We start from the raw sequence: 25,273 nt of genomic DNA on the forward strand, positions 1-25,273 counted from the left end.
TTTTTGTTTAGTAAAATAGAATGATAACAGGATGTTTTTTCTTTTTAAAACACATACAGATGGGATTTAAAAGATTGACAAAATCCTTAAAAATGATATGATGAATTCCAAAAAGATTCATTCCTCTTATGTGACTTGAGTGAAAATAACTCTATTTATTATAGTGCCTTTTTTGAATCAAGAATACCTCAAGTTATTTAGAGAGGAAATACTAATAAAAATAAAACAATATAAAAGCCAATTGGTAAATGGGATCATTGGGCTTATTAAAAATACTAATTACGAGTGTTTTAAATTTTTAAGAATAAGGTTCAAGATACATTTGAAAAGAAATACTACATGATCATATATAATACAAACAAGATATTTCAAATGAGAGCTCAATTTATAATGATAATATGGAAGCCTGTCTATAAAAAGTAAGAACAAAACTGTGTAAATGAACTTCTAATTGCACGGGAATCCTTAATAACTATGAAGAATATTTGAATTCTCCTGAAAGAATGAGACACTGTCATTTTAGAATGAAGTAATGATTTCCTTACCATGTCCAAGTCCATCACCCCCCAAATTTTGAACATTTTTAATTTATAGTGCTAGAGTATGAAGGAAATATGAGAATATGTTGAGAGTGAAGAATAGAGTGAAAAATAGAGGTTCTGAAAACAATATGTTGGAAGGAAGGAAAATCATGCATTTGAATCGAGAATGATGATGGAAGCAGTGAGGTCTTTTTACTTTTGTGTAATTGACAGTGCTCTGTTCGATAGGAGGAGGATCAGGGCAAAACTATTAGAAAGAAAAACAACTTCGATCTTTCCTTAGTGGTTATAAGGATCACATCATTCAATAACTCTGAAAATAGCCTGGAAACTAATATCATTCCTTAGTGTGTATCTAAGCTACAGGGTCACTTACCTTGATAAACAAAGTGAAATCCCTTAGCTGTTATTGGTCCAACTGAAGTAAATCGAATTGTGATCTGATTACCTGAACTCAGTGGAAGTGATTCTCCTACTCAACAAAACAAACACTAAGATATCATAAATAAATTTCATTCAGTAAACCTAACAAATATTAATTTACACCATCATTCGAAAATGTCAATCTATGTTCCAACAAAATTACTTTAAAATATCCTACCACTAAAAATATATTGTATGGGTTCAGCTTGAAGTGCAACCTTTTCACCAGAGAGCTTTAAGTACATTTTGATACATATTTCTGCATTCTTGAAAGAGTCCTTACATATTTTATATTACATTAAATACCACAAGCTAAGTGATTAAATATTATATTTACTTGATGATTACAATCTCAGTAAATAGTTGGTCACGTTTTTCTCAAGTTTTTGAATTACTGTTGTGTTTCTAGTCTTTACAAATAGGTGGTTCTATTTTCAATTTAATTTATTTCTAATATGGATGATATAAATCTCAACTTTCACTACACAACCAATCAAAGTCAGTCTTTAATCAATAACTGAGGCATGGCAGTTCTAGTAAAGGATACCTGAATGGGATCCTGAGAGGGAAGATAACAGAGAAGATTGCTGAGTTGGCCCATCATACACCTCAACAACATCGTGGAGTGATGTCTGGAAAAATACAAACTGGCCAAACACCACTGAGCAACAGGAACCAGGAGAAGCAAACAAATCACCAACCATCCAAAAACGAAAAGAAAAAAAAAAACAAAAATAGAAAGAGGAGGAGAGAGAGAACAAAGTATTACAATATAATAGTCATCTTTTTTTTTTTTTAACCTTTTTAAAAAGAGGATAGTGCCAATTGGTTGATATCGCATACACATATGTTTCAGGTCATAAAAATAATGACCATGGCCTAAAATCAATAAAATTTTAAGAAGACTATTTTTTTAAAGCAATTGAATGGGTGTAACATTTAATTTAGATCAACAGCAATAAGATCGTTGATTAATAGTTTATAATAGCTACTTTTTATTTTTCCCAGTATAGTTTGATCCTTTTCACTTTGTGACTCTCTTCTCTTTTTCTAATTTTTTCTCCTCTTTTAGATGAAATAGACAAAATTTAGGGGATTTTTTTAGATTGTTCTCAAAAGGCTATTACATCATTAATAATTTCTTTAGAAAAATATCAGCAAGATACCTTTCAGATATAGTGTTTAATTTATATTCTAAGTTAAAAATTATTTTTTAAAAATTTACTGGTAATATATCAAATAAAGAAACATTATTTATGATTCCTCTGCAACTGAGACATTACAAAATTTTACAGAACAATTACTTTTTCATGTAAGTATAGTCCTGAAGTACTTTCCAAGAGAATTTTCACATGTACCATTTAAATTTCATTTTGTACTTGCCCTTTAATTATATATTAAATTTATGAGCAGAAACTATCCAAGCTGCAAATGTCAACACATCTGTAACTTCAAAGAAAGAGCCCGTTTCACTGCAGATATCAGCTTGTGCTTTTTACTTAAAAAAATGAAAGAGATAATGAAAATGATTCTTAAAATATTTTATTAAATGGAAAAATTGCGGGGCTTAAAAGAATACAAATTTTTTGAAAGTTGAATAACATAGAGCAAGGTAATACTTATAAATTCAAAAATCATATTACTTTAGTTTAACTATTCATTGAATAAATATGTGTACTTTTAAAGTCCTTCATATTTTGCAGGTTAAATCAAGCTACGGACATCCTCTGGCAGTCCCTGTGAAGACAGATGAATTCACTGGACAGATGATGAGTTTTGCATATGAACATCAATATATAAATCATACTATAGAAAAAGTTACATTAATTTTTGTGGCCTACTAAAATAAGCTGGTGATCTCAGTCCAGTTGTTTGTGGGGTAAAAGAAATGAACATTAGAAGATACAGTGTTGTTGCTTTGAACAATTCCTGAAAAATTAAAGTGCTAAAATCCATAAATAGTCCTCCTTAAAATATTTCCTAGAAGTCATGAAGACAAACCTGTATTTTCACCAAACCAGATACATGTATTGAATTATTTTAAATTATTTTAAAGGTTTGCAAGTCATATGAAAAATTCTGTAAGTCCATAATTTCTTTGAAAGATGCAGAATTTTGGTCAACCAAATCTGAAGCTATTTCAAAAATACTCCGAAAGAGAGACAGAGACAGAGAGAGAGAAAGTAAGAGAGAGAGAGATCAACCAAAAAAGTTTTTGTTTTAGCATTTGTTTAGATTGGAATTTGGATGATCTGTTTCCAAATGTTTCTTGAAGAGGTTCTATTATAATGCAGATTTTGCTATTGCTTTATCAGGTGGCCAAAACCAATAATAATAATAGTAGTAACAATAATAATAATGATAATAAACCAACAACAATAATAATAATTATCATTATTATTATTTTTATTAGTCTGATCAAAGGAACTTTGTTAAATCATTCTATTGCACAATAAGGTCTTGATAGATAACTATTCTTTACTCAGGAAAGGTAGGAAACATGTAATTTTTCTCTTTTTTGAAGTCATTTGCACTTGTTGAGATTCATGTAGGAAAAATAGTGACATACTTCAAAGAGGACCAAAAGATTAGTGGTGGTTATGCTTTGCTAGGCAAGATGTTGTCTAGATAATCTTCTGGATCATTGAAGCTACAGGGAGGGCTGTGGTGGAATGAAATGGATTGCTGCTCTCTGAACAGACATGTTTTGCATCTATTATAAATTCATTTCAGGTCTCCTTATCTACCTATCCATCTATCTGTCTGTCTTTCTGTCTGTCTGTCTATTATCTATCTATCTGTCTGTCTGTCTATCTATCTATCTATCTATCTATCTATCTATCTATCTATCTATCTATCTACCTACCTACCTACCTACCTACCTACCTACCTACCTACCTATCTCTCATCTATCTATCATCAACTATCTATGGCTATTTCAATTGTCTTTTCAACTACAGTAATATCTTCTGGGTGCCTCAGTAGCTAAGTGGTTAGATAAAATTTTTTATACATGTTAATATTTGCATAAAAGTCATAATTATGCCCTCTAAAAATCAGCTCTTAAAACTAATCTAGATGCTGATGCTTCAATCTAATGGCTGGACTGCCCTTTTATGTCTAAGACTACAATTAATGCCCAAAGTCTGGGCATTTTATGCCTTCTGGCATGGCTTGCAAGTACTCTCCCTTCTTTTTCTTGGTTTCTCTACAGAGATACAGAATTCGCTGCATCTCTGCTTCAAGCATTTTTCCCTTCCTCTGGAGATTTGCATGTAGATATCAAAAGCACATTATCCCTGGGCTATTAAAGTACGCTTTAAGCACTAAGCTGTTTCTTAAAGGAAACATTTCTGTGTTTTTTTCCTTCTTTAACCATAATGGATGTTAAAAATAATGTTAACATTTTTTCAGTCTTCCCTAAATAATAGCAATCCAATTTATAATATTATCAAACAAACCATGTACATTATCTCAATGGATAAGTCTGAAAATTACCTGTTATGGTGTCTGAAACTACTTCTGAGCCCATTATTTTTCATACATTTTCCTCTAGAACATGGCTTATTAATTCAACGAATATTTATTGATTGTAGTTTATTGGATTATGTACCAGATACTGAGCTAAATGCTGGGGTTAAAAGGTGATCAAGACAGATGGGGTTCCTGTTCTTAGACATATTAGTTGTATCTGTGGTCATTCAGGTGGCAGTTCATGTTTTGCCTATGAAAGGATGCTAGATTAGCTAACTAAATTAATTAAAAAACAACAATAGGGCAGTTTGTGTATATATTTATATGTAGACAATTGCAATTCCACTCTTTAAAACAAGTCCTCTAATAATTAATAATCATTAATGGACAACCTTTGGGGGAGGCCCAGATTGCATCTTTTAATCAATTGTGGGTGTGTAGATATATATTTAGTAGTTTGCAGAGCATCTTGGTAGAATCTTCAACACAACTGTAAAATTTTGTCCTAGTTCATTTGTTCCCCCATAAAGAAACAGAACAAAACAAAAATCCAGAGTGAGGTAAGTCATTGTGTCTTTCTACCCTACTTTGTAGATAAAGCAAGATCTACTTGACATCTAATTTCTATAGTGTGAAATCCAACCAAGATAGACCGGCAGGGTTCCACTTACTTGACAAGGCTTGCATGGTATGAGTTTTCCTTTAAAATAAGTATTTTTTCCTGTTTTTACACCAAAAACTGTCAAAGCCTTTTTCCTTTGATCACCTTCATTTAATTCTTGAGACTTACCCCATTCTGCTCAATTAAGCCATCCCAAATGTAAAGCAATAAATAATGACAGTGCCTGTAATGGTGCAAAGAAATTCCTGTGCATTAACGTAACTAAATAGAAAGCTCAATACAGACCAACAGTCACCTTAAAACCCTCCTTCTGGGAAAAAAAAGTATACTGGGAAAAAAGTGTGGGGTATGACACAATGCACAATGAAATGGTTTAGTGCCCCAGAGGAGTGTGCATTTGCTTAGAATGTGTATAATTAGAACAGAAAGTTAAAGCTGCCTTTACCACTAAACTCTACTCTGACATATAGCTGAAGTGTTCCACCACTGCCTAAGCAAGTCAAGAACTTTTGGAAGTCACCTTTAATTACTTTGCCCCTGAAATAACTAGCTAATACATTGTGTACAGGTTCACTGATTTAGTAATTAATTAACTTTAAATGAGGACAATAAAACAAACATGGGCATGGTTACTGTTACTCAGTGATCAGGATTGGATTTATTGGACTAAAAATGAAAATTGAATTTATGCAAATAAAGAAGGGATTGAGTTTTGCTTTGCCATTTTCACTCTGGAGGAAACAATTCTAAGAATCCCAGTGGCAGGCAAATGTGAGAAGGGAAAACCTTAGAAACAGACTGAGCCATGGCTAAGGAGACTTTCTGTGGAAGTTAGTAAATAGTTCCAGTCCAAATGTCTAAGAAGTTGTGTTGAATTCAGGTCAGATTCAGACTTGTTTTAATGTCAAAGTGTTCATATTGGTGAGTAAAAGCAAGACAGTGGGTCTCTCTGAGTAGTAGTATTTCTAGCAGTCAGATTGGTGATGCCATATTGATTATAACGCCAAAATACCTTTGCTCCGTTATAGATTGAATGGAACAGTTTAAAGATGGTCAGACTCTCCACTGAGCAGGTTTAGATTAATCAAGTAAAAATGTGTTTAAGTAATCAATCTATAGGTCTGTGTTACATATGATATTAGGACATTTCAAAAAAACCACCTAATGAAGGGTTAAGCATTCAGGTTTTCGAATCAGACTTTCCATGAATGAATTCAGGTTGAACCAAATGGGAACGTTATTTCACCTTTCTCTGTCTCAATTTCCTCATCTCTAAAATAGAGATAACGAAAGGACCTAACTTTATCGGACTGATGTATTTACATAAGGTGATACTCGAAAACACTGAATAGTGCCTGAAACATAGTAAAGATGGCAGTTGCTAGTATCAATAACTCTGCTTTGTAAATGTATATGTTACTAATTCGATCCAAAAATTTACTGACAGGAAAAATGTAAGTGACTTTGATGTTAATTATCATATCCTCTCTTGGCCTCTGCTTTCTACGCATGTATGTTTAGAACAAATGATAGAAATGATAGGGTTACAAGAGTATTCGAGCTAGTTTAATCAAGATTTATTTGCCTTATAACTTCAAAAAGGCTATGAAATTTTCTGACTACTTGATTTTACATTCTATCCTCTTGGGTAGAAGAGGAAAATGTCATTATCAGCTCTGTATATTGGCTAAGAAAAAAGAGAGCAAGGAGAGAAGACATTCTGCTTTTGTTTTTGTTTACTCCCTTCATCTCAAGTGCCTCTGTTGCGAAGGTACTGAGACCCCATCACAAAAGAAATACTTCCACTTGGAAGGGATTCTGGACAGAAAAAGAAACAGAAAAGAATTGCAAATTCCTTTTAGATCTCAGACTGATTCTCAACAGTGCCTGCTACTCCTTTTTGCAAAATCTTCACATGCTTTTGTATTCTACGGTTTATTCTGATGACTACGTTAGGCACTCAGCTGGTCTGTCACTCTGTTAAAATTTTTGTTAGAAGCCACCCCTGATTTGCTCAGCTTGCATTTTATTCACCAACACAGTGCAGATGAAAATACACGCATGCACCCACACTATAAACCCAACAAAAATAAAGAACATTCAAATCAAAGATATGTTTGGAGCTGTACTTCATTAAGTGTGAAAGCATAAAAAAATCACTGTTGACATAAGCTATCAAAAAGTTTGGTAGTTTTACATGAATTTCAACTCATATTTATGTCTCTTATGCATATTTCAAGACAGTATTTTAGAAATGTTCATGCATGCGGAAAGGCTCCTTTTGTAAATCAGTAATATATACAGACCATTTTGCTATTTGCTCTGAATGTGAAACTATTTATTGTATAAATAGTTCTAAGGTTACATTCTGGGATTATTATGCCACTTGGCTACCTTATGATTTAAAGGCTTTCCTATTTAAAGATGATTATAAGGTATTCGATTAAAACTCTATTATTTTATGAAAAAACACATTAATAAAGCTTAATGATTATGACAATTACTCTCAGAAGTACTTGAAAGGCAGTACTTTAAAAATCAGTTCCACATCAAATGCTCTACTTTTCTTTAAAATGCCATCCAGCACTGGAAAAATTTAGCTGGGATTTGTATTAATTGAGATCATAATAAATGAAGGTTTCATAAATACTTCGGAAACTTTTATGTTGTCTAATATTCAGTTAGATTCCAAACAATCATTATTATTATAGTACCATGGTAGTAACTATTAAGCCACAATGACATGCTTTAGGCTAATTTAACATTTTAGTGAAGGTTAGTAATATGTTACCATATACAAGTTATCTAGGGACTATTAAAATCTCTAACTAGAAGGGCTGACCCCATTCTAAGCACTGGGGTCAATCTTACCGTAGAGAGAATGACATAGGAGTGCTAAGTCAGCAGTTTATAGAGTACAGAGAGATCATTTTAGCTCTGAAGGGATATATTACAAAAAATCTTAATATATATTGCTATTTTGTAATAAGTAGTAAATAAAAGATGTTATTTATAAAAATATTTATGACTCTGACCATAGTAGCAAATTACTCAGGTATTGAACAGCCCCAGGAATCTATGCTTGCCTTGAATCTTTAACAGTTAATGATGTCTTAATTTATTTTTTTGTTTCCAAGTACTTGTGTGATATTGCTGTCAATCCATTAACTAGGTTTACAGACTAAATCCATAATATCTAGTTTCAGGCTTCTCTAAAGTTGTCTTTGCTTATCTTACAATGATTTGCCTTAACCAAAATTTTAGAACAGCCTATTTTGACATATCTTAAACTTATGGACATAGAAAAAAAAGCTTCTTACAGCAAATATAGTTCAATTTTCTTCAATTGTTCCAGAAGCAAATTTCTATTCATCTACAAGCCAGAATCTTATCTGCAATTTGGCAGTTGTAACATTTTCCAACAGCTGAGAATTAATTTGGTGTTTAAAAAGCAGTGAAATCAAGAAAAACACAATAAGCAATTCTATTGAATATTTTAAAGAATTAAAACAAGAAAGAGAAATAAAGAAGTTTAAAGTGTTAGAGTATTTTATTAACACTTTTATTTTAAACTCAATTTCAATTTGGATGAGTGATTTTCCTTAATCATCCCTAAGATTTTTCTATACAGCTGGAAGAATTTATCTGCCAAGTAGCAACTGAGTCAGGAAGAATTAGGTCAGGAAAATAGTCTCACACTTACTATCACATAATGTAAGGGATTTTTTTTTTAATTATGGAAGTTTTAAAATACCTACAAAGTAGAGAGGAGAGTATAACAAACACCCATGAACTCATCATCTAGCTTGAACTCTTCTCAACACTTTACCAATCCTTTTATCTGGCCCCTCTCATTTTCCCTGCATCTCCCACTTTGAATACTTGAAAACAATTCCCGACATCATATTTTCCCATAAATCCTTCAGTATTTATCTCTAACTGAACAGCACTTAAAGACTAACTACAATTAATTACCATACCTAAAAAAATTAGCATTTATTTATTTATCATCTGATAACCATTTCTTGCCTCCATTTCCCTGATCTTCTCTTTCCCCAAATGGTGTCTGATCAAATCAGGATCAAAGTGCACACATTTCCTTTGGTGGATGTGTCACCAAATTCTCTTTTAATATATAACATTTTCTACCTCATCTTATTTTAATGCCATATATTTGTGGGAAAACATGGGTCTCTTTAAGGCAGGGGGACTAAAACAGGACAAAACTCAACATATAAAACTTTTACTGTCATCTAGTTTTCACTGAGCGTTAATTCTATGAAGTTATTCTTAGCAAATAGTTTTCTCTGTGAGGGGGATAACTATGGAGGTAGGAGAGCTGCTATATGTACGAGTTCCTGGCCCTCCTCAGTCCTATTTCAACTAAAAGAGCTTTGTTTCTCTTTGTTTTACATATGGGACTTTTTCATACAACTTAGTCTGAAGCCTGCATTCAAGTCCTTGCTTACAATGAATTCTTTAACTCTTCTCTGCTCACTGCCACCTACACATGCTACCCTTCTGCAGGCACAGCAACCGAACCCCTCACCTCCCACCTCCAAAGGCTCTGCACTGACAAGCCTTACAGCTATTTTAGCACGACAGATGGAGGAGTATATCACAGGGCAACATTTTTAAAGAGTTACTCAGATTTTCCAAAAAATCATCGCTAATCATCTTTGTAACTTGGGATCTAACCTCACCATATTGAGTCATGCTTGTACATTTTCAAAACAGAAGAAATTCCAAGCCTACTTATTCTTAATAGAGATATCATTCTACTATATTCTGAGCCTTATTCTCCCAGAATAGAGCCAATTAGAGGTGTTCAATTAAAGGAAGAGAAGTTATTGATTTTAGATATTGAGTACATGGAATGCCTGATAGATTGACTTATTTATATATGAATATATACATAAAATAATTCTAAAACTTAAAAATGCATACTATTCTCTAATTATCATTCATTGAGCCCCTACTATCTGTAACAATATGTTACAGAGGCTGTGCTCACCTCTTTATACATATCAACTACATTGATCTTCACAACCCTTTGAGGTAGGAACTATTATCTTCATGTTCCAGAAGAACAAACTGAGACTTAAGACAACTATGAAAAGATTACAAATCTCGCCTGTCAAGCCAGAGATCCAGGTTCAATTCCCAGAAGTTGCTCATGCCAAAAAAAAAAATAAAAAAATAAAAAATATGATGCCTACATGAGGAAGAATATGAATTCATGAAATGTGAGTCTATCTTGAGCCTGGTCTGTTCACCATTATCCAATAGAGCACAGTAGAGTGTGGTCAATGGGTGAACAGGTAGCCTTGGCAGTCACTGAGGAAATCCTCTTACTATAGTAAAACCCAACAATTAAGATCCATGATAAAGAATTTAAACTAAAAGAGAAAGATGAATTCTTCATAATATATTTTGTTGAGAAAGTTGGGGAAGATATTTCATAGTATATTAATAAATACATCAATCCTAAATGGACAGATTATTATGTCATCATTTCTGACAGAAGATTAAATTTCTGCTATCTTAAAAATGTATTTATGCAATTCATATGAGAATTTATTCTCGATAAGGTGTATTATGTTCTCTTAACCCTCAGCACTTTCGGGAGTAGACTTTAGAATTCAGAAGAGTAGCAGAATCTATTAAGTGACTCTTATTTCCACAATTATTACAAAATAAAGTGTTAGTCATAAAGACTCTGGGATTGCTGTCCTATAAACCGGAATTTGATCATTTTTGCTATTTATGGTTGTGTGACTTTGAACAAGCTAGTAAATCTTTCTAATTCTTTTTTCTAATCTGCAAAATAATATCCACTCCATAGGACTATTGTAGGGATTGATCTGTAAAGCATCTCACTAGTAGGTGCTCAATAAACTATATCTAATTCATACATATACAAGTCTAAAACACATACATACTCTAGTGACCATATTGTCTCTTTAAAAGAAAAACTTAAAATCAATATATGATTTACTATATAAGTGAGATTAACCATCTAATTTTTACTTCTGCCTAATTTAATGGTCAGCACTAATAATAATAATCTTAATAATGGAAACAAAAGAAGAATAATAGAATTTCATTGTTGGAAAAAACCTTATAAGTCATTGAATCCTTGTCACAAAATGCTATAAATATCCTCCCCAACCCTTAACCTTCCCCCAGAGAATACATACACATGTCACAGAGCATGAAGGAGTTATTGAAATAAATAGAGCATGTATTGTTCACTGAACATACTGAAATGCATGTACTAATGTAGAATGGTCTTATTTATCGTCCCAGTTCCCCCAAATACTTTTATTCCATAGTTAGATTTAAAAAAATTCTAAACAGCATCAAACTGTGCAGTTCATAACCAAAGAAAGAGAAAAGACTGTACACTCATTTGGAAGGGACTACTCTTTTACATATAACTAAAATAATGTATCTCATCACTGCACCCTTATCACTTCCACTATCTCTACTGGATTGTGAGCATCACTGATTTTCGGCAACATCAAAATCATCATTATCGAAAGCACCTAATATTCATTGACCACTTGATTCCAAATAACCATACCTTTATTAAATTAGTTATATTCACCACTTACTATGTACAAAACACTGTACTAATGGCTGAGGAACTTACAACCAAATGTAAATTCTCTCATAAACATGGATATCGTTCAGCTTTTCATATAAAGATATTGACTAGAAAATCATTTAGAGATGCAGATAGAGCTGAAAAATTGAGACGACTATTTTTTTCTTCACTTAGTCCACATGGAAAATTATTTGGATTACTATTATTAGTTGATAAGCGAAGGGCTTGTTTGAATTTCTGCCTCTTGGCCACAAAGGTATACAAATATAGATTAATTCAGCTACTTTCAAGAAAATTGATAGGCATAATGTTATGTTATAATAAACCAAACTTCCATTGAACTAATGAAATCCAAATTTGGAGAGCTGGCCTTTCAAATAACTAAATCTCCTGGTAAATTAGTGATACAGGGGCCGTTGGTGATTACTCTCATAACTCAAGCTACAACCTATCAGTGGGCTGTGTTGAAAGACGTTTACCAGAAGATTGTTAAGATTTTAAAATGCCCATTCTCATGGAAACACTGTAGAAATGCAGATGCCCAGACTAATTCTCATGAGAATCTGACCGGAAATAAGTTCAGTCCATGAACATAATAGAACATTTTAACTGTGAAAGAGATTTGCAGTCATCTAGTTCAACTTCTTGTTTTACAAATGAGGTAACTGAAGTATAGAAAAGTTGAGTAATGAGCAGGAAACCTATGTCCCAGTAGGATTTAGGACATCACCGCAAGAAGAGAGGTTAAAATCCCCAGACATGAATAATTTTATACCTGCATAGAAAACAGAGCTTAATCATATTACACCACATCGTTCTATTCCAAGGCATGTCCAGGTCCATCACTAAGCTGAACAACTGAGGAAAAATAAAGTGGTTGGAGACTGTACTAGGTAATACTGTACTAAGGAGTAGTACTTTCGAATTGGAATATGCATATTTGTAGACTGAGAATGATTATACTCTTGTTCTAAATTTAAATTAATAATTTATTTTTGATATTTTGGATGTCCCATTCACATTTTCTTCTGCCTTAGTCTCTCTGGATTTGTGTCTTTTTTCCCACCGTAAGAGGGTGAAAGCTCTAATACTAATGTGTGATAGAGAAGTTTTCAAGTTTTTTATGTTGTCTAGATGTGCCAGGAGCTGTGAAGTGTAAAATCATGCTAAATACTAAATTACTTAATGTGCTATGATTCCAAGGAAAATAGCTCATATTTCGTTATAAAGAAGCTTTTTACTTTTATGTGCAAAATTTATTCATAGAACTATATAAAGCATTTAGCTTTTAGGAGAAGCTGTGTGAAAAATGTGTTTTGGATTGTCTTCAAAGGGAAAGTGGTTGAAAATTAATCATTTTGTATCTGATTGCAAAAGGAGCTAAAAAAATAACACTCTCTCCACTCCTCCCAACTTATTTGGAGGAGTGTTAACTGTTCAAAGCCCCAATGAATAGCAAATAGAGGGAAAGGAAACAAATAGAGGGAGAGGAACAAAAGATATTTGTGCACGTGGCTTACTAGGTACTATGTGAAGGTCTAATAATTTACAAAGCAAGTCATATAGACTTACTTCAAAACACAAAGGAACACTCTTTCCCTAAATAAATGAAACCTCTTTTAAAATGGAACTTTGATTAAGACCCTTTTGGAGATCAAAGAGGATAAAACACTTAATGCTGAATTCATGTAATTCAACTTCGCCAACTATGTCTGAACTTGATTCAAATTATCATAAGATAATTTTTTGCATCTTTACATGTTCCCATTCTTCTATTTCTTTTCTTCTTCTTCTTTTTAGGCTAAAACCTTTATTGTTTAAATGTTTTGTATATAACATTTACTCTTAATAAATAATTAGATTTTATTTCTGATTTGTTAGATTTGATTTGGTGGTTAGAGTTTATTGGCTGTTAAATGGACACTGGATCATTAACCAAAGAAACTGATTATAAAATGAGACTGATATAATTTATCTGACATAACATAATATTCCAATAGAAATAAGAAGTCCTGAAAAGCTTTGGACAATATGAATGTAAAAGGGTTAGATGTGGCTTAAGAGTGAAGTTTATTCAAAACCTTAAACTAAATTATATTTTTATACATTTTTCATCTTTAGGTATAAAAGGTATCCAGTGAACTAAAGAATATCTTGACTTGAATTTTTGAATTTTTTTCAGGTCAGTTGGGACTTAATTTATGGATTAGGTGTTTCATTCAAAGTCAGTGGAAAGTAAGAAAGGACGGTGAGAGAAAATCCAAAGGTAGTTCATGTTCACTCTATTATGGTCACATTTGCCACATTTTTTTATGCTGCCAGGAATTTGGTTTGCATAGTCTCAGGGTTTACTTATGATGACCCAAGCAGTAAATATATATCCCCATTTTGAGGATAAGGAAACTGAGGCATCCAGGCCACTCCAAAGGAAATTTGTGCTACTGAGTTGCATGGCCAAAACTTTCTGAACTAAAATCATCCACTTTTACCCACTAGAGTAAACAATGGCTTACCGAGCACATTGGATGCTCAGAGTGGATCGTGTTTTAACCTTTCCTTCCCAGATATTATATTCTCATTAATAATGAGATAATGCATAAATAATAATAACAGCCAGAAAAGAAATCTAGTGAAAAGCTTATTGCACTGAATTTTGCCTGCTTTCATTCTGGTAAAACAAAAAAAAATATTAAATAAGAAAATATGTATCACAGTACTAAAAAAGAGAAGTGGATGGGCTTAAACTATAACCTCCAAAAAAGGTATTTTGAAGTCCTAATCCCCAGTCCCTCTGGATGCTACTGTATTTGGAAATAAGGTCATTACAGATGCAACTAGGGGAGCTCAAAAGAGGTCATCCTGCAGTAGGGTGAGCCTTAGTCCAATATGATTAGTGTTCTTCTAGGCAGGAGAGAATTGGAATCAGGCAGATAGAGAAGGCCATGTAGCTGAGGCAGAGGTTCAGTCCTGCCAGGAATGCCCAGGACGGCCCGGCCAGTGCCAGAAGCCAAGGGAGAGGCATAGAACAGATTCAGACTTCGGAGGGGATGTTTCCTTCCTACCTTGATTCTGGACTTCTAGCCTCCTGAAACATGAGACAATCAATCTCTCTTGCTTTAAGTCACCTAGATGATGGGGCTTTTGGAAGCCCTAGGAAACTAAGACAAGAAATAATGGACTCATATTTTAATTCCATGAATGCAATTTTGGAAATATGGAAAAAATCATTTAAATCATTTTTCAATCCTTTAAGTTTTAAACAGAAACAGAAATAAAAGCCCAAGTGGCAACATAGGATAAAACAACTGAAATAAATCAAGTTCTGTTTCTTTGTCATGACTATGACTGTTCTATTAGGTTGATATTGTTTAAATGCAGAAATATGTAGTACCATGGGTTTAGAAATGTGGATCAAAGTGATCTGAGATGATACCAAATCATTACAAACTCATTGCAAAAATGACTGTGTTATCTCACTTCTAGTGTGTTGAGGGGGAGGAGGCATGACCCTTAGTGTGGGTGTGGGTGATAAAAACATTCTTAGAAATTAATAAGCACATTTCAACAGACAGTTTATCTCGATGCTGAGGCTTCCACAGCAGTTCTGAAATGGTTCATTTGCATCATGGCAACTAAACAGAATCTCATAAAATTTAATGTTTTTCATTTTATTAGGTAAAAAGCTAAAAGAATTGTATTACTCCATTCAATACTACAAGTCAGTCTTCATAGGATGATACCTCTACTAGCGGCTCCCAAAATTGTCACGCTTCCCTTCACTCTTCTGTTTTGGTTTATGCTGGACTCTCTGCCTAATCTTCTTAGCCACAATGTCTTATCACCTTTGTAGACTCAAACCTGGGAAGTTGTTAGGGAGTGTTTCTTACCATCACCTCATATTTTAAAAGATTGAGGTTTGTTCAAATACGCTTCCATTGTCTCCTGTGCTTTTCCTGGCCATGCACACTACTACACTCTGCTGAAATGCTGATTTAAATATCTTTTTCTTCTCTGTTTGAGGCTACTTATTTGTGTACCCCACTGTCCACTTCCCTGATATTTACTACATGTTTGTGCAATGAACATAGAAACTCCGCAAAGAAAAATAACATAAAAAAATGCTGAGACAATGTTTTCATTCTTTTCAGCTAATCACAATACCTTGCAATCACTTCAAACACCAGGTGTTAAAAAAATATTGTGTCAGCCTGTTTCTCCTTTCCCATTTTCCTTGTTTTGTTTTGCAAACACTCAACTTTATTTAAGTAATTATCAATCATATGTGACAGAGTTTCCTTAAATATAAATTGAGTTGCCACAAGTTGCTTAAAAAAAGGATAACCCAAAATAAGGGTATTTAGTTCAGTTCACTTGAGATTAATGGCTTCCTGTCCTTAAGAAGGTAATGCAGAATGTTACAAGTCAAATAAAACCAAGCTGCCTCTCTAAACTATCTTCCTCTCCCAAATGTTTCCTAAACTGAGAGAAGGTATCCACCAACTCACCCAATCAAAGTAACAATGTTACTGATGGACTGTTCCATGTTCAGCTCTATGCTAGGCACTAAGAGTCTGTCCCACAGAGTCTCCTCCTTAAATACCTTGTTCTGACAATCTTACATGTAAAATCATACAGGCCATCACTTTCTTCCTTCTAAATGTGTTTTGATTCAAATTGTCCACCTCTGTCCATGTCCATTTCAGTTAGGCAAATCTGATCATGTCACGTCCCTAAATATGACCATCTACTGTGGAGCTGAGCAGATGATCTGCATGAATATTTTGATATTTTGATATTCTTCTCCCCATCCCTCTATTTCACTTGCATTTAATTTAAATCTTACATGGATTCCTACCACTACCACTGCAACTACTGTCAAGAAAAGTACTCATGAACACTTTTCAGTTTCGGATATAATCACAAGATCATTAAATTATATTACTGTTTTATTAATTTTCATTAAACAATAACAACTTCCTTGCATTTTTTATGTTTCTGGAGTTATTAAAAGCCAAGGTAAAATCAGAGCACATAAATTTAAGCCCATAAAAAATTGTTCTTAAAACAGAGATACAAAATCATTGTATCATGGAAGATAGAAACTTTGATGTACCAAAAGCCTAGGTTGTTGTTTTGGGTAGATCAAGCCTGGAAAAAGACACTAGGGTTGCACCCTTGATAGCTTGGAGTTAGAAAAAATAAGTTTTGGGGTCTCTTGATATGGATTCTGAGTCAAAGAACTGCAGAACTAGAAAAAAGGAGAAACTTGATCTTCTTAATCTTTCTTTTCCTGAAGTCTTAATTCTACTCATTCATTTTCTAGAATGTCACCAAACTTAATATTGTCTTGAATACTGAAAATCTAAAAAAACACTACTTGGCCTTTGTTTAGAGAAAAAGTAAATAAAAGTCATCTTGTGATGCAAGTTACTATGATTTAGTGTTTGGCTCACAGCTATATTGATAACAAAAGACCATAAGTGGCTACTTAGATGATTTGGGGCAGACTATTTAAACTTCCAGGGCATGTTCAAAATGGGTGATTGCAAAAACTGCACTGAAGAGACTATTTATAAAGGCATTGCCAGGATTAAGGGAAACCAACAGAGAATGATGAAGTACCCTGAGTCTGGCAACAAATGGAAGCAACTACTGTCCTTGGATCTGAAGGAGTAAAAAGGAGTGGCTCCTGAAACCCCACGAAAACCCCTGGTACTTGTAGGGGCATAAAAATGGGGCCTTTGGTAGAAAATGTAGCCACTGCCAATCTGCAGTCCAGCAGGGATGTGAATTGAAGAAATAGATACCCAATTTCTCTTTAATCTAAATTTCTGACTTCCCATTGGCTGAACTCTCCAGGCTCCAGAAGGGAATGAAGCATGGTGGATGAAGTTGTATTAGGGTTGGCCAGCCAGGGCGCAGAATCACTACAGGGCAAATAGAATATTTACCACACCTGTCTTATGGGGTTTTTGTGACGATCTTGTAAAAACTATAAAAATTAAATTCCTTGTACGAAGTAGGACCTCAAATATGAGAATTATTTTCTTCCTCTCTTCAATCATTCCTTTTTTATACAAATGGTATGGGTTAGTTAAATATTGGTGGACAAATTAAGGAGAGGATAGGTTCCAGTAGGAGATTTTTCTACTGGATGTGACTGATGCTGGTAATGGGAGGAAACCTGTACAGAAAGATGAATACATCATCCTTATAGTTTCATAGAATAGACAAGTTCCTGCATCTAGCAGGAAAAAGTGAATATCTCAAAGAGAGCCCAGGAATTATCATAGGAATCATCATGAATCCAAAAAGAAAAGAAGATCTTTGATTCCACTCAATGTGCTACTATCCACTCAAAGACTTGGATTCAAGAGCAAGATTTCAGTTCCTAAGGCAGATGATAGAGTTTGGGCCCTCTCATTAGAGCAGTACTGAGAAGGTCTGTTTGATGACTTGCCTGGGAAAAAAAAGTAGGGTACCAACAATTAAGATTTGTGTACAACGTAGAGATTTGATCTTAGTAAGACAGAGAGAAAACAACAACAGCTGGAAACTTGGCCCCAAGTTCACAGCCAGGTTGATATTCAATTATTCACTAAAGTGCTGGCAATGTATAAAACAATATTCCTGGAGCCAAGAATATACATCTCTGTCCTCAAGGATCTCATAGGCCAATGGAGATCAATACATTAGTATATACTTTTCACCTGACATTCTAGTTTGCAAGCTGCTGGAATGCAATATACCAGAAATGGAATGGCCTTTCCCCTAAAAGGGGAATTTAATAAGTTGTAAATTTACAGTTCTAAAGCCATGAAAATGTCCAAATCAAAGCAAGATATAGAAATGTCCAATATGAGGCATCCAGAAAAAGATACCTTGGTTTAAGAGGGCTGATGACATTTAGGGTTTCTCTCAACTGTAAAGGTACATGGTAAACATGGTGACATATACTAGCTTTCTCTCCAGGCTTCTTGTTTCATGAAACTCTCTCAGGGGCGTTTTCCTCCTTCATCTCCAAAGGTCTCTGGCTGCATGGGCTCTGGTGGTTCTCCTGGCTCTCGTGGCTCTCAAACTCTCTCCAAAAACATTTCCTCTTTTAAAGGATTCCAGTAAAGTAATCAAGACCTACCTGGAATGGGTAGAGTCACATTTCCATCTAATCAAAGTTCACACCTCTGTTGAGATAATTTAATCAAATTTACAACCTGCAGTGCTGAATGGGGATTAAAAGAAATGTTTGCTCCCACAAGATAGGATCAGGATTAAAACATGGCTTTTCTAGGGTATATAATCCTTTCAAACCAGCACACCTGGTATGGTAAACTCAGTGGTAAAGATTTTTCTTTACTTGTTAATACTGGCCTTGCTTGGAATGCCTTCCCTCTGCCTTGTACCCTTTTGCCAGAAGAGAACAAGACATATCTTCTCATGGCTCCTCTTTAAATTCCTATCACTCAACCTCACATAATTTTTAATCCACTTGTACTTCTGGTTAATACCTGCACTACCCATTCTGATACACATTTGTTACCTTTAGTTCTTGTTTAAAGGTAGTTCCTTATGGCAGACATTCTCTGCCTCACACTGCCCTAAGCATTAGGGACATAAGTATAAAAAGATAGGCATAGTTATAGGTATGGAGCCAACAGCCTGCCATGGAAAACAGTCAATAAATACAGACTTTCAGGTACAGGAAATGAGTACTATGACTCTGGGGTGTGGTAGGATAATATAAAGGTATAGGTAGTAATATTTTTATAATTGCCAGGAGGAGAAATTATACAGAATGGTTTCATACGGATTGTTCTATATGGATTTCATTTAGGCAGTGAGTTTCAAAAGAAATTGGGGTTAACCATCAAAATCTGAGTAATGCAAGCATTAGAGATCCTCAATTTAATAAGTCAGACTCTTATTCTTGGGGCCTGCCCTATGAAACTTATTCCTACAAAGGAGAAGCTAAATCTATTTACAATTATGCCTAAGAGTCATCTCAAGAGAACCACTTTTGTTGCTTAGATGTGGTCTCTCTCTCTGTCAACTTTGCAAATAAACCCTTACCTTCCCCCTCCCCCCATATGGGACATGACTCCCAGGGGCACAAACTTCCCTGGCAATGAAGACATGACTCCCAAGGTTGAGCCTGACTCTGGCATGTGCAATTGTGAATGACTTCTTGACCAAAAAGGGGAAAGAAAAGAAACAAAGTTTCAGAGGCTAAGAGATTTCAAATAGAGTAGCGAGGTCATTCCAGAAGTTATTCTTAAGCATTATATAGATATTCCTTTTAGTTTCTAGTGTATTGAAATAGATAAAAGAAAATGCCTGAAACCGGTGACCTTTAATCCAGTAGACTGGATTACTGATGATGACCATATAACTATATAGCTTTCGTCACATGATCATGTGATTGGGAAAGCCTTGTGACCGACACTCCCTTTATCCAGTGTATGGGCAGATGAATAATAAAATAAAGACAAATAAATAAATAAATAAATAATAGGGTAGGATAAGGGGTATGGGGCCTTTTCAGTATCTCTTTTTGTTCATTTTATTTTAGTAATGAAAATGTTCTAAAATTGATTGTGGTGATGAATGCACAACTATATGATGATACTGTGAGCCATTGATTGGAAACTTTGAATGGATTATTTGGTATGTGAATATATCTTAATAAAATTGCATTTAAAAAGTCTATAATTTAAAAGAAAGAGGAAAACATAAAATCACATGGCACTTTACTAATAAAGAGACAATTTATGATGAAGACATTTGTGACATAGCATCCAAAGCAACAAACTCATTTACAAACATGAAAGTGTATAATCTCTGTTGAAACAGATCACCAGAAAGTCTCTTTCTTTCAAAAATGAGCTTAAAATTTAAACATTATCAATGGCTTGTTAGTAAATAACATGCACTAAGAAGCCAATGTCCTCAGGACTTTATAGGTATATAATGAATTAGAGGTCAAAGTTTCTAAACACTGGGGATTCTTTTTTTAAAAATAAGCCTGCTATTCCAGGTAAGTTAAAACAATACAAAATAATATCTAAGTCTAAACAATTGCTGTATATTCTTAATGCCAATGAAATATCAATTGTTTTTTTTTAAACTGATACTGCTCTCTTTACTAATCCCTAAATTTTTCTGCATAAAATATCACACTTTTTAGAATGTCTCTAATCTTTGTCCATCTTGCAGGTCTGAGGCTATGAGGAGGGCAAATAATTGTATTGAATAGGAGACCCTATACTATATATATCAAGTCAGGACCCTTTTAAAATCTTTTTTTTAAATCTCCAATTCTCTATTTTTCCACTTCATTACTTCACCCCCAAACAAACCCAACAAATGCCTATGAAGTGATTCAATGGAAGGGTGACAGTGGCCAGATGGAGTGGAGAAAATAAAGAAGCAGTTATAGTCAACCCTTCTTTTTCTCCTTTTAACCCTTCCCAGTATAGATGCATTACCCTTAGGAGAAAATGTTACATGGTTACATTCACTCAATTATCTAATCAATATTATTGATCATCATCTAATAGGGTAGTTAGGACTATTCTGAAGGCCTGTGAGAATCCTCAGCTTGCTGAGAATTTCTTGCCCCTTCAAACCAATATTCTTTAAGTATTTATTCATCATTTACTTACTAGGACGAGGGAGAAAGTGGTTTTTAAATAATAAATGTATGCATTTTTATGTTCAAAATATGGGATTTATTATAGGAGCATGAATTCGTAAAATAGTTTTATGAGCTAGACAATATCTTAGGAGACTTATTAAACTGTTTACATTAATCACTTGGTAAACAACCCAATGCCAAGCATTAGTAAGTTTCCGGATTCAAACTGATGTCTACTGTTGATTTCAGATAATACTCAGTTCACTGATCTAGAGATTAATGTACAGACTATAGGATATAATATGCAGCCTACATTAACCTGTCCCAATGTACTCCAGAGTGACAGGTCAACAGAGGCAAGAAGGGATTTAATCTAATTTGTTGTATGTATGTGTTTAGGTTTATTTATTTACTTCCATTTGAGGGAATTAGATGAGGAATTGAGATAGGATCCATTTTTATTTGTGTGGGTTGATACTCTGAACAGTTCCCTACTCTTTGCCAACCCGCAAGCCAAACATTGAAGCTAATGTAAATATTATTTTCACCAAGACACTCATTACTCTCACAGATGTTAAGGCTAAAAATTTCGTTAGAATATTAGCCATTGAGTAACAAATGGAAGAAGAGGTAAGTCTGAAAGAAGGCTACATTAATTCTGGATATCAGATACCTGATAGCTCCTTTGGGTTTTGGTGTTTAAAAGATTAATTAAAAAGGCAGTTTCTGTAGTAAATAGAACAACAAATTTTTATTTAGAAGGCTTGTGTTTAAAGTTGAGTTACATAAAGCAGAGGTGAAAACTTTAAGAAAAAATTATGAAAAGATAGTTTCTCAGTGTGCATTTATTTTATACATAAAATACACAATTCACTTTAAGTTGCATATTTCTGGTAATGACTTAGAGAAAAGGGCAGTAAGAAAAATGAATGGTGATGAGGTATGGTATACATCTACTGCTCAATATCTTTGGATAGGTAGAGCTTGAACAATAGGGGAATGATGGCTGAATTCAGTGGACTGCACCACTCAATAAATATGTGAAAGTCACCTTGAGCTGTGAAATCTACTTTTTAGGAACTGAGATTTTTTTTTTTTTTGAGCTGACCCACGCTTGTCACGCTGACTGTGAAATGTGCTATGTTTTATAGCTACATGCTCCTTTTCAGGAATTGACTGGTTAAATGACAGGCATTCAGGAACTATCGCATATTGAGTCGTAGTCACACAAGTATGAAAACACTACAAATGAGGTAGAGATGGGATTATGTTTAGCAGCATTCCTTTTCCACACCAAACTAATTTCTCCTCCCCATGCATAGTTTGCAAAGTATTTTTCACCTCTCTCTTAGAGAGTCCACTTCTTGTCCCAGTTTTAACATCTGCATCTCAGTTTTTCCTAGCCCTTTCACACTCCCAGTTTTGCCTCTCCCTGTCTTTTCTTTTGATGATATATCACACATCCTTACTGAATCACTTCACTATTGAAAAATACCTTTCGTAGGGAAAACTGTGTAAGTAAAGCAACTGTCCTTCTTGTAAAGCAGAGGTGGGAGTAAAGCTTAAAACACTCATATGGTTATATTCTTTCCTATCATACAGAAGCAAGAAAAATATCCCCACTGCATTGTGTATTGTCCTTTACCATGTACCCTAGGTTTTAGAAAATATTTTTCAAACTAAACGTCAAGACACTTGGTACATTATAAATCAAATGATTACATTAGTACAAGCATTTCTTTCTTTCTCTCTCTTTTTTTTTTTTTTTTAAGGAATGAGAGTAGTATTGAATTATGATAAAATTGGACAACTTCAAGTTCCTGGTTTCCTATTCAGCTTTGAAAGAGTTAACAGAAAACTGCAGGTCCCTCATTTCTTATCTAGTCCCAAAGGAACTAATGCAAACTGCAAACCTCAGCTGGAAACTTCCTGGGACAAAAATATTCCCTAATTACCCAAAACCTCTCCAATTCATCAAAACCTTCCCAAACCATAAAAGCTTATAAAATCATGGACCCAAAGCAAATCCTTAGTTAATACCAAATTGTAAAGATTGTTAAACATCTGCCCAAAGACAAATTTTGGATACATGACAGACTAGCCACAAGCATCAATAGTCACCTCTTCCTAAAACAATGCTAGCCCTGTAGGTACCTGGTTAATACAAACTACATAAGGCCCTAATGTTCAAAGACACTGTGGGAACCTGCACGAAGAAGACACCTGGTATTCAAAGGTTGCTATGGAAACCTGCCACCAATAAAACTTTCCTAAAGAACAAGCTAACCTACTCCACTCAGTGTGTGTTGCTCCCTTGGGCCAATCCGTGTTAACGTCTTTAATGTGTACTTCTCGCTCTTTCTTCCTCTTTAATAAACTTTACTACTTATTCATACTGACCCTCTTGTCTCTAAATTCTTTAGTGTTGAGACTATCAAACCTGAAACTGGACTCAACTGGCACCATTGTCAGCTGGCATCATTTACAGTATGGAATAGAATAGAGCAGAAGGAAAAGAAAAGAAGAAACTAAGATGAACTTAGTGTTGTTTTTGTTTTTGTTTTTGTTTTTTGAGATGTAAACCGTACTTCTAAATGTGGGCATCATGCAACACATTTTTAAATGCTTATAAAATTAACTAATTAAACTTTTCTACAAAAACTAAACCTTGAAGAAATTTCCTTTAACTCTTGTTAACTGTGATCCAAACACATGTTGGCATGAATTCAGGGACAGAAAATTCACTGTGGTTTCAATTAATTTATTATTCTGGAAAAATTTCTTGATCAGTTCAAACAAAGTTTGCATGAGAACAATACTGTCATTGCATATTTAGAAATAAATTTAGAGAGTATGTTTATATTTTAAGGAGACAAAATAACTCAGTATTGTAGACAGTTACTTCCCAAGGGCAGACATGATTTACAGCAGAGAGAGAATGAAGAATGCTCCTTTTATACACTTTACCAGCTGTGTGGAACATAACTTCCTGTAGGCAAAGCAGGATGGATATATATTTATGTGTAATTGTCACCTTACAAAATTTACCTGGGCAATAATCATAATTTTCTGCTTTATAAATGACTTTAGCAGTACTTTCGTTTCAGTTAGTAATTACTGACTTTTGGATTTAGTGAGCTAAAAGGTAGGTAGTAGATTTCTTTTTGGATGGTGAATTCTTTTTGTTCAGGTCAATTATTTCCTGCATTTACTGTATTAATTTCCACTAGAGCTATTATATTAAGTTTACTCACAAAGTTCCATCTTTGTGTGCATATGTTTTAGTAGCTACTTTGTTTCTTAAAAGTGGTGCATGGGATGAAGATGTCAGGGATAGACTTACAAATATACTACATAGATTACAAATATACCTCCATTTGCTGACAGAATAAATTTTGAGATCTTTGCCTATGCTTACACAGTCTTGAGAAATTGCTCAAAGTCTCCTTAAGAGGAAGGACTAATAGACTTGAGTTACAAGTCCCACACTGACACTCACTAATAAAATGACTTTCGATAATTCAAGAAACTAAGGCTACCTCATTTCACTTATTATAAAGATTAAATGAGATAGTAATGCCACCTCCTTGGCAAAATATTTGGCATATGATCATCATTATCATATTTATTTCTATACCACTTATGCAGCAGAGGTGCGATTTAATAAATGCAAGTTCTGATCCATTCTGCTAATATATTGTTAAAGTTGTTGTTGCTGTTGCTGTTGTTTAAACATTTTTAAGCATGTTTCTTCTACTCTTCTTTAAACTGCTCCAAGTGCTCATTCCTCTCTTTTAAGGTACTCTCCAGTCATTATAATCTATGCCACACAATACTATGTGAAATACTGCACCATTACTACCATGAGCATTTTTCTTTACCTGAGAATGATGCTGTCAATTTCTTGAGGGGGAAAAAATGCATTATTTAATTTTCCCTTGCAGAAGTTTATTCTTTGCAAACACTCATTC

At 34.0% G+C, this 25,273-nt stretch overlaps 1 protein-coding gene across 1 annotated transcript in view; it reads right to left on the reverse strand.

Moving 5' to 3' along the window:
• CSMD3 (CUB and Sushi multiple domains 3) overlaps positions 1 to 25,273 on the reverse strand; it is a 1,056,828-nt gene that overhangs the window by 148,747 nt on the left and 882,808 nt on the right. Inside the window, exons 33-34 of the mRNA XM_077163312.1 lie at positions 1,513 to 1,626; positions 919 to 1,014 (exon numbers count right to left, since the gene is read on the reverse strand). Of these exons, the coding sequence (XP_077019427.1) occupies positions 919 to 1,014; positions 1,513 to 1,626 (210 nt within the window). The remainder of the gene's footprint in view (positions 1 to 918; positions 1,015 to 1,512; positions 1,627 to 25,273) is intronic.

Source organism: Tamandua tetradactyla, chromosome 6, assembly GCF_023851605.1.
Source record: "Tamandua tetradactyla isolate mTamTet1 chromosome 6, mTamTet1.pri, whole genome shotgun sequence".
Taxonomy (NCBI): domain Eukaryota; kingdom Metazoa; phylum Chordata; class Mammalia; order Pilosa; family Myrmecophagidae; genus Tamandua; species Tamandua tetradactyla.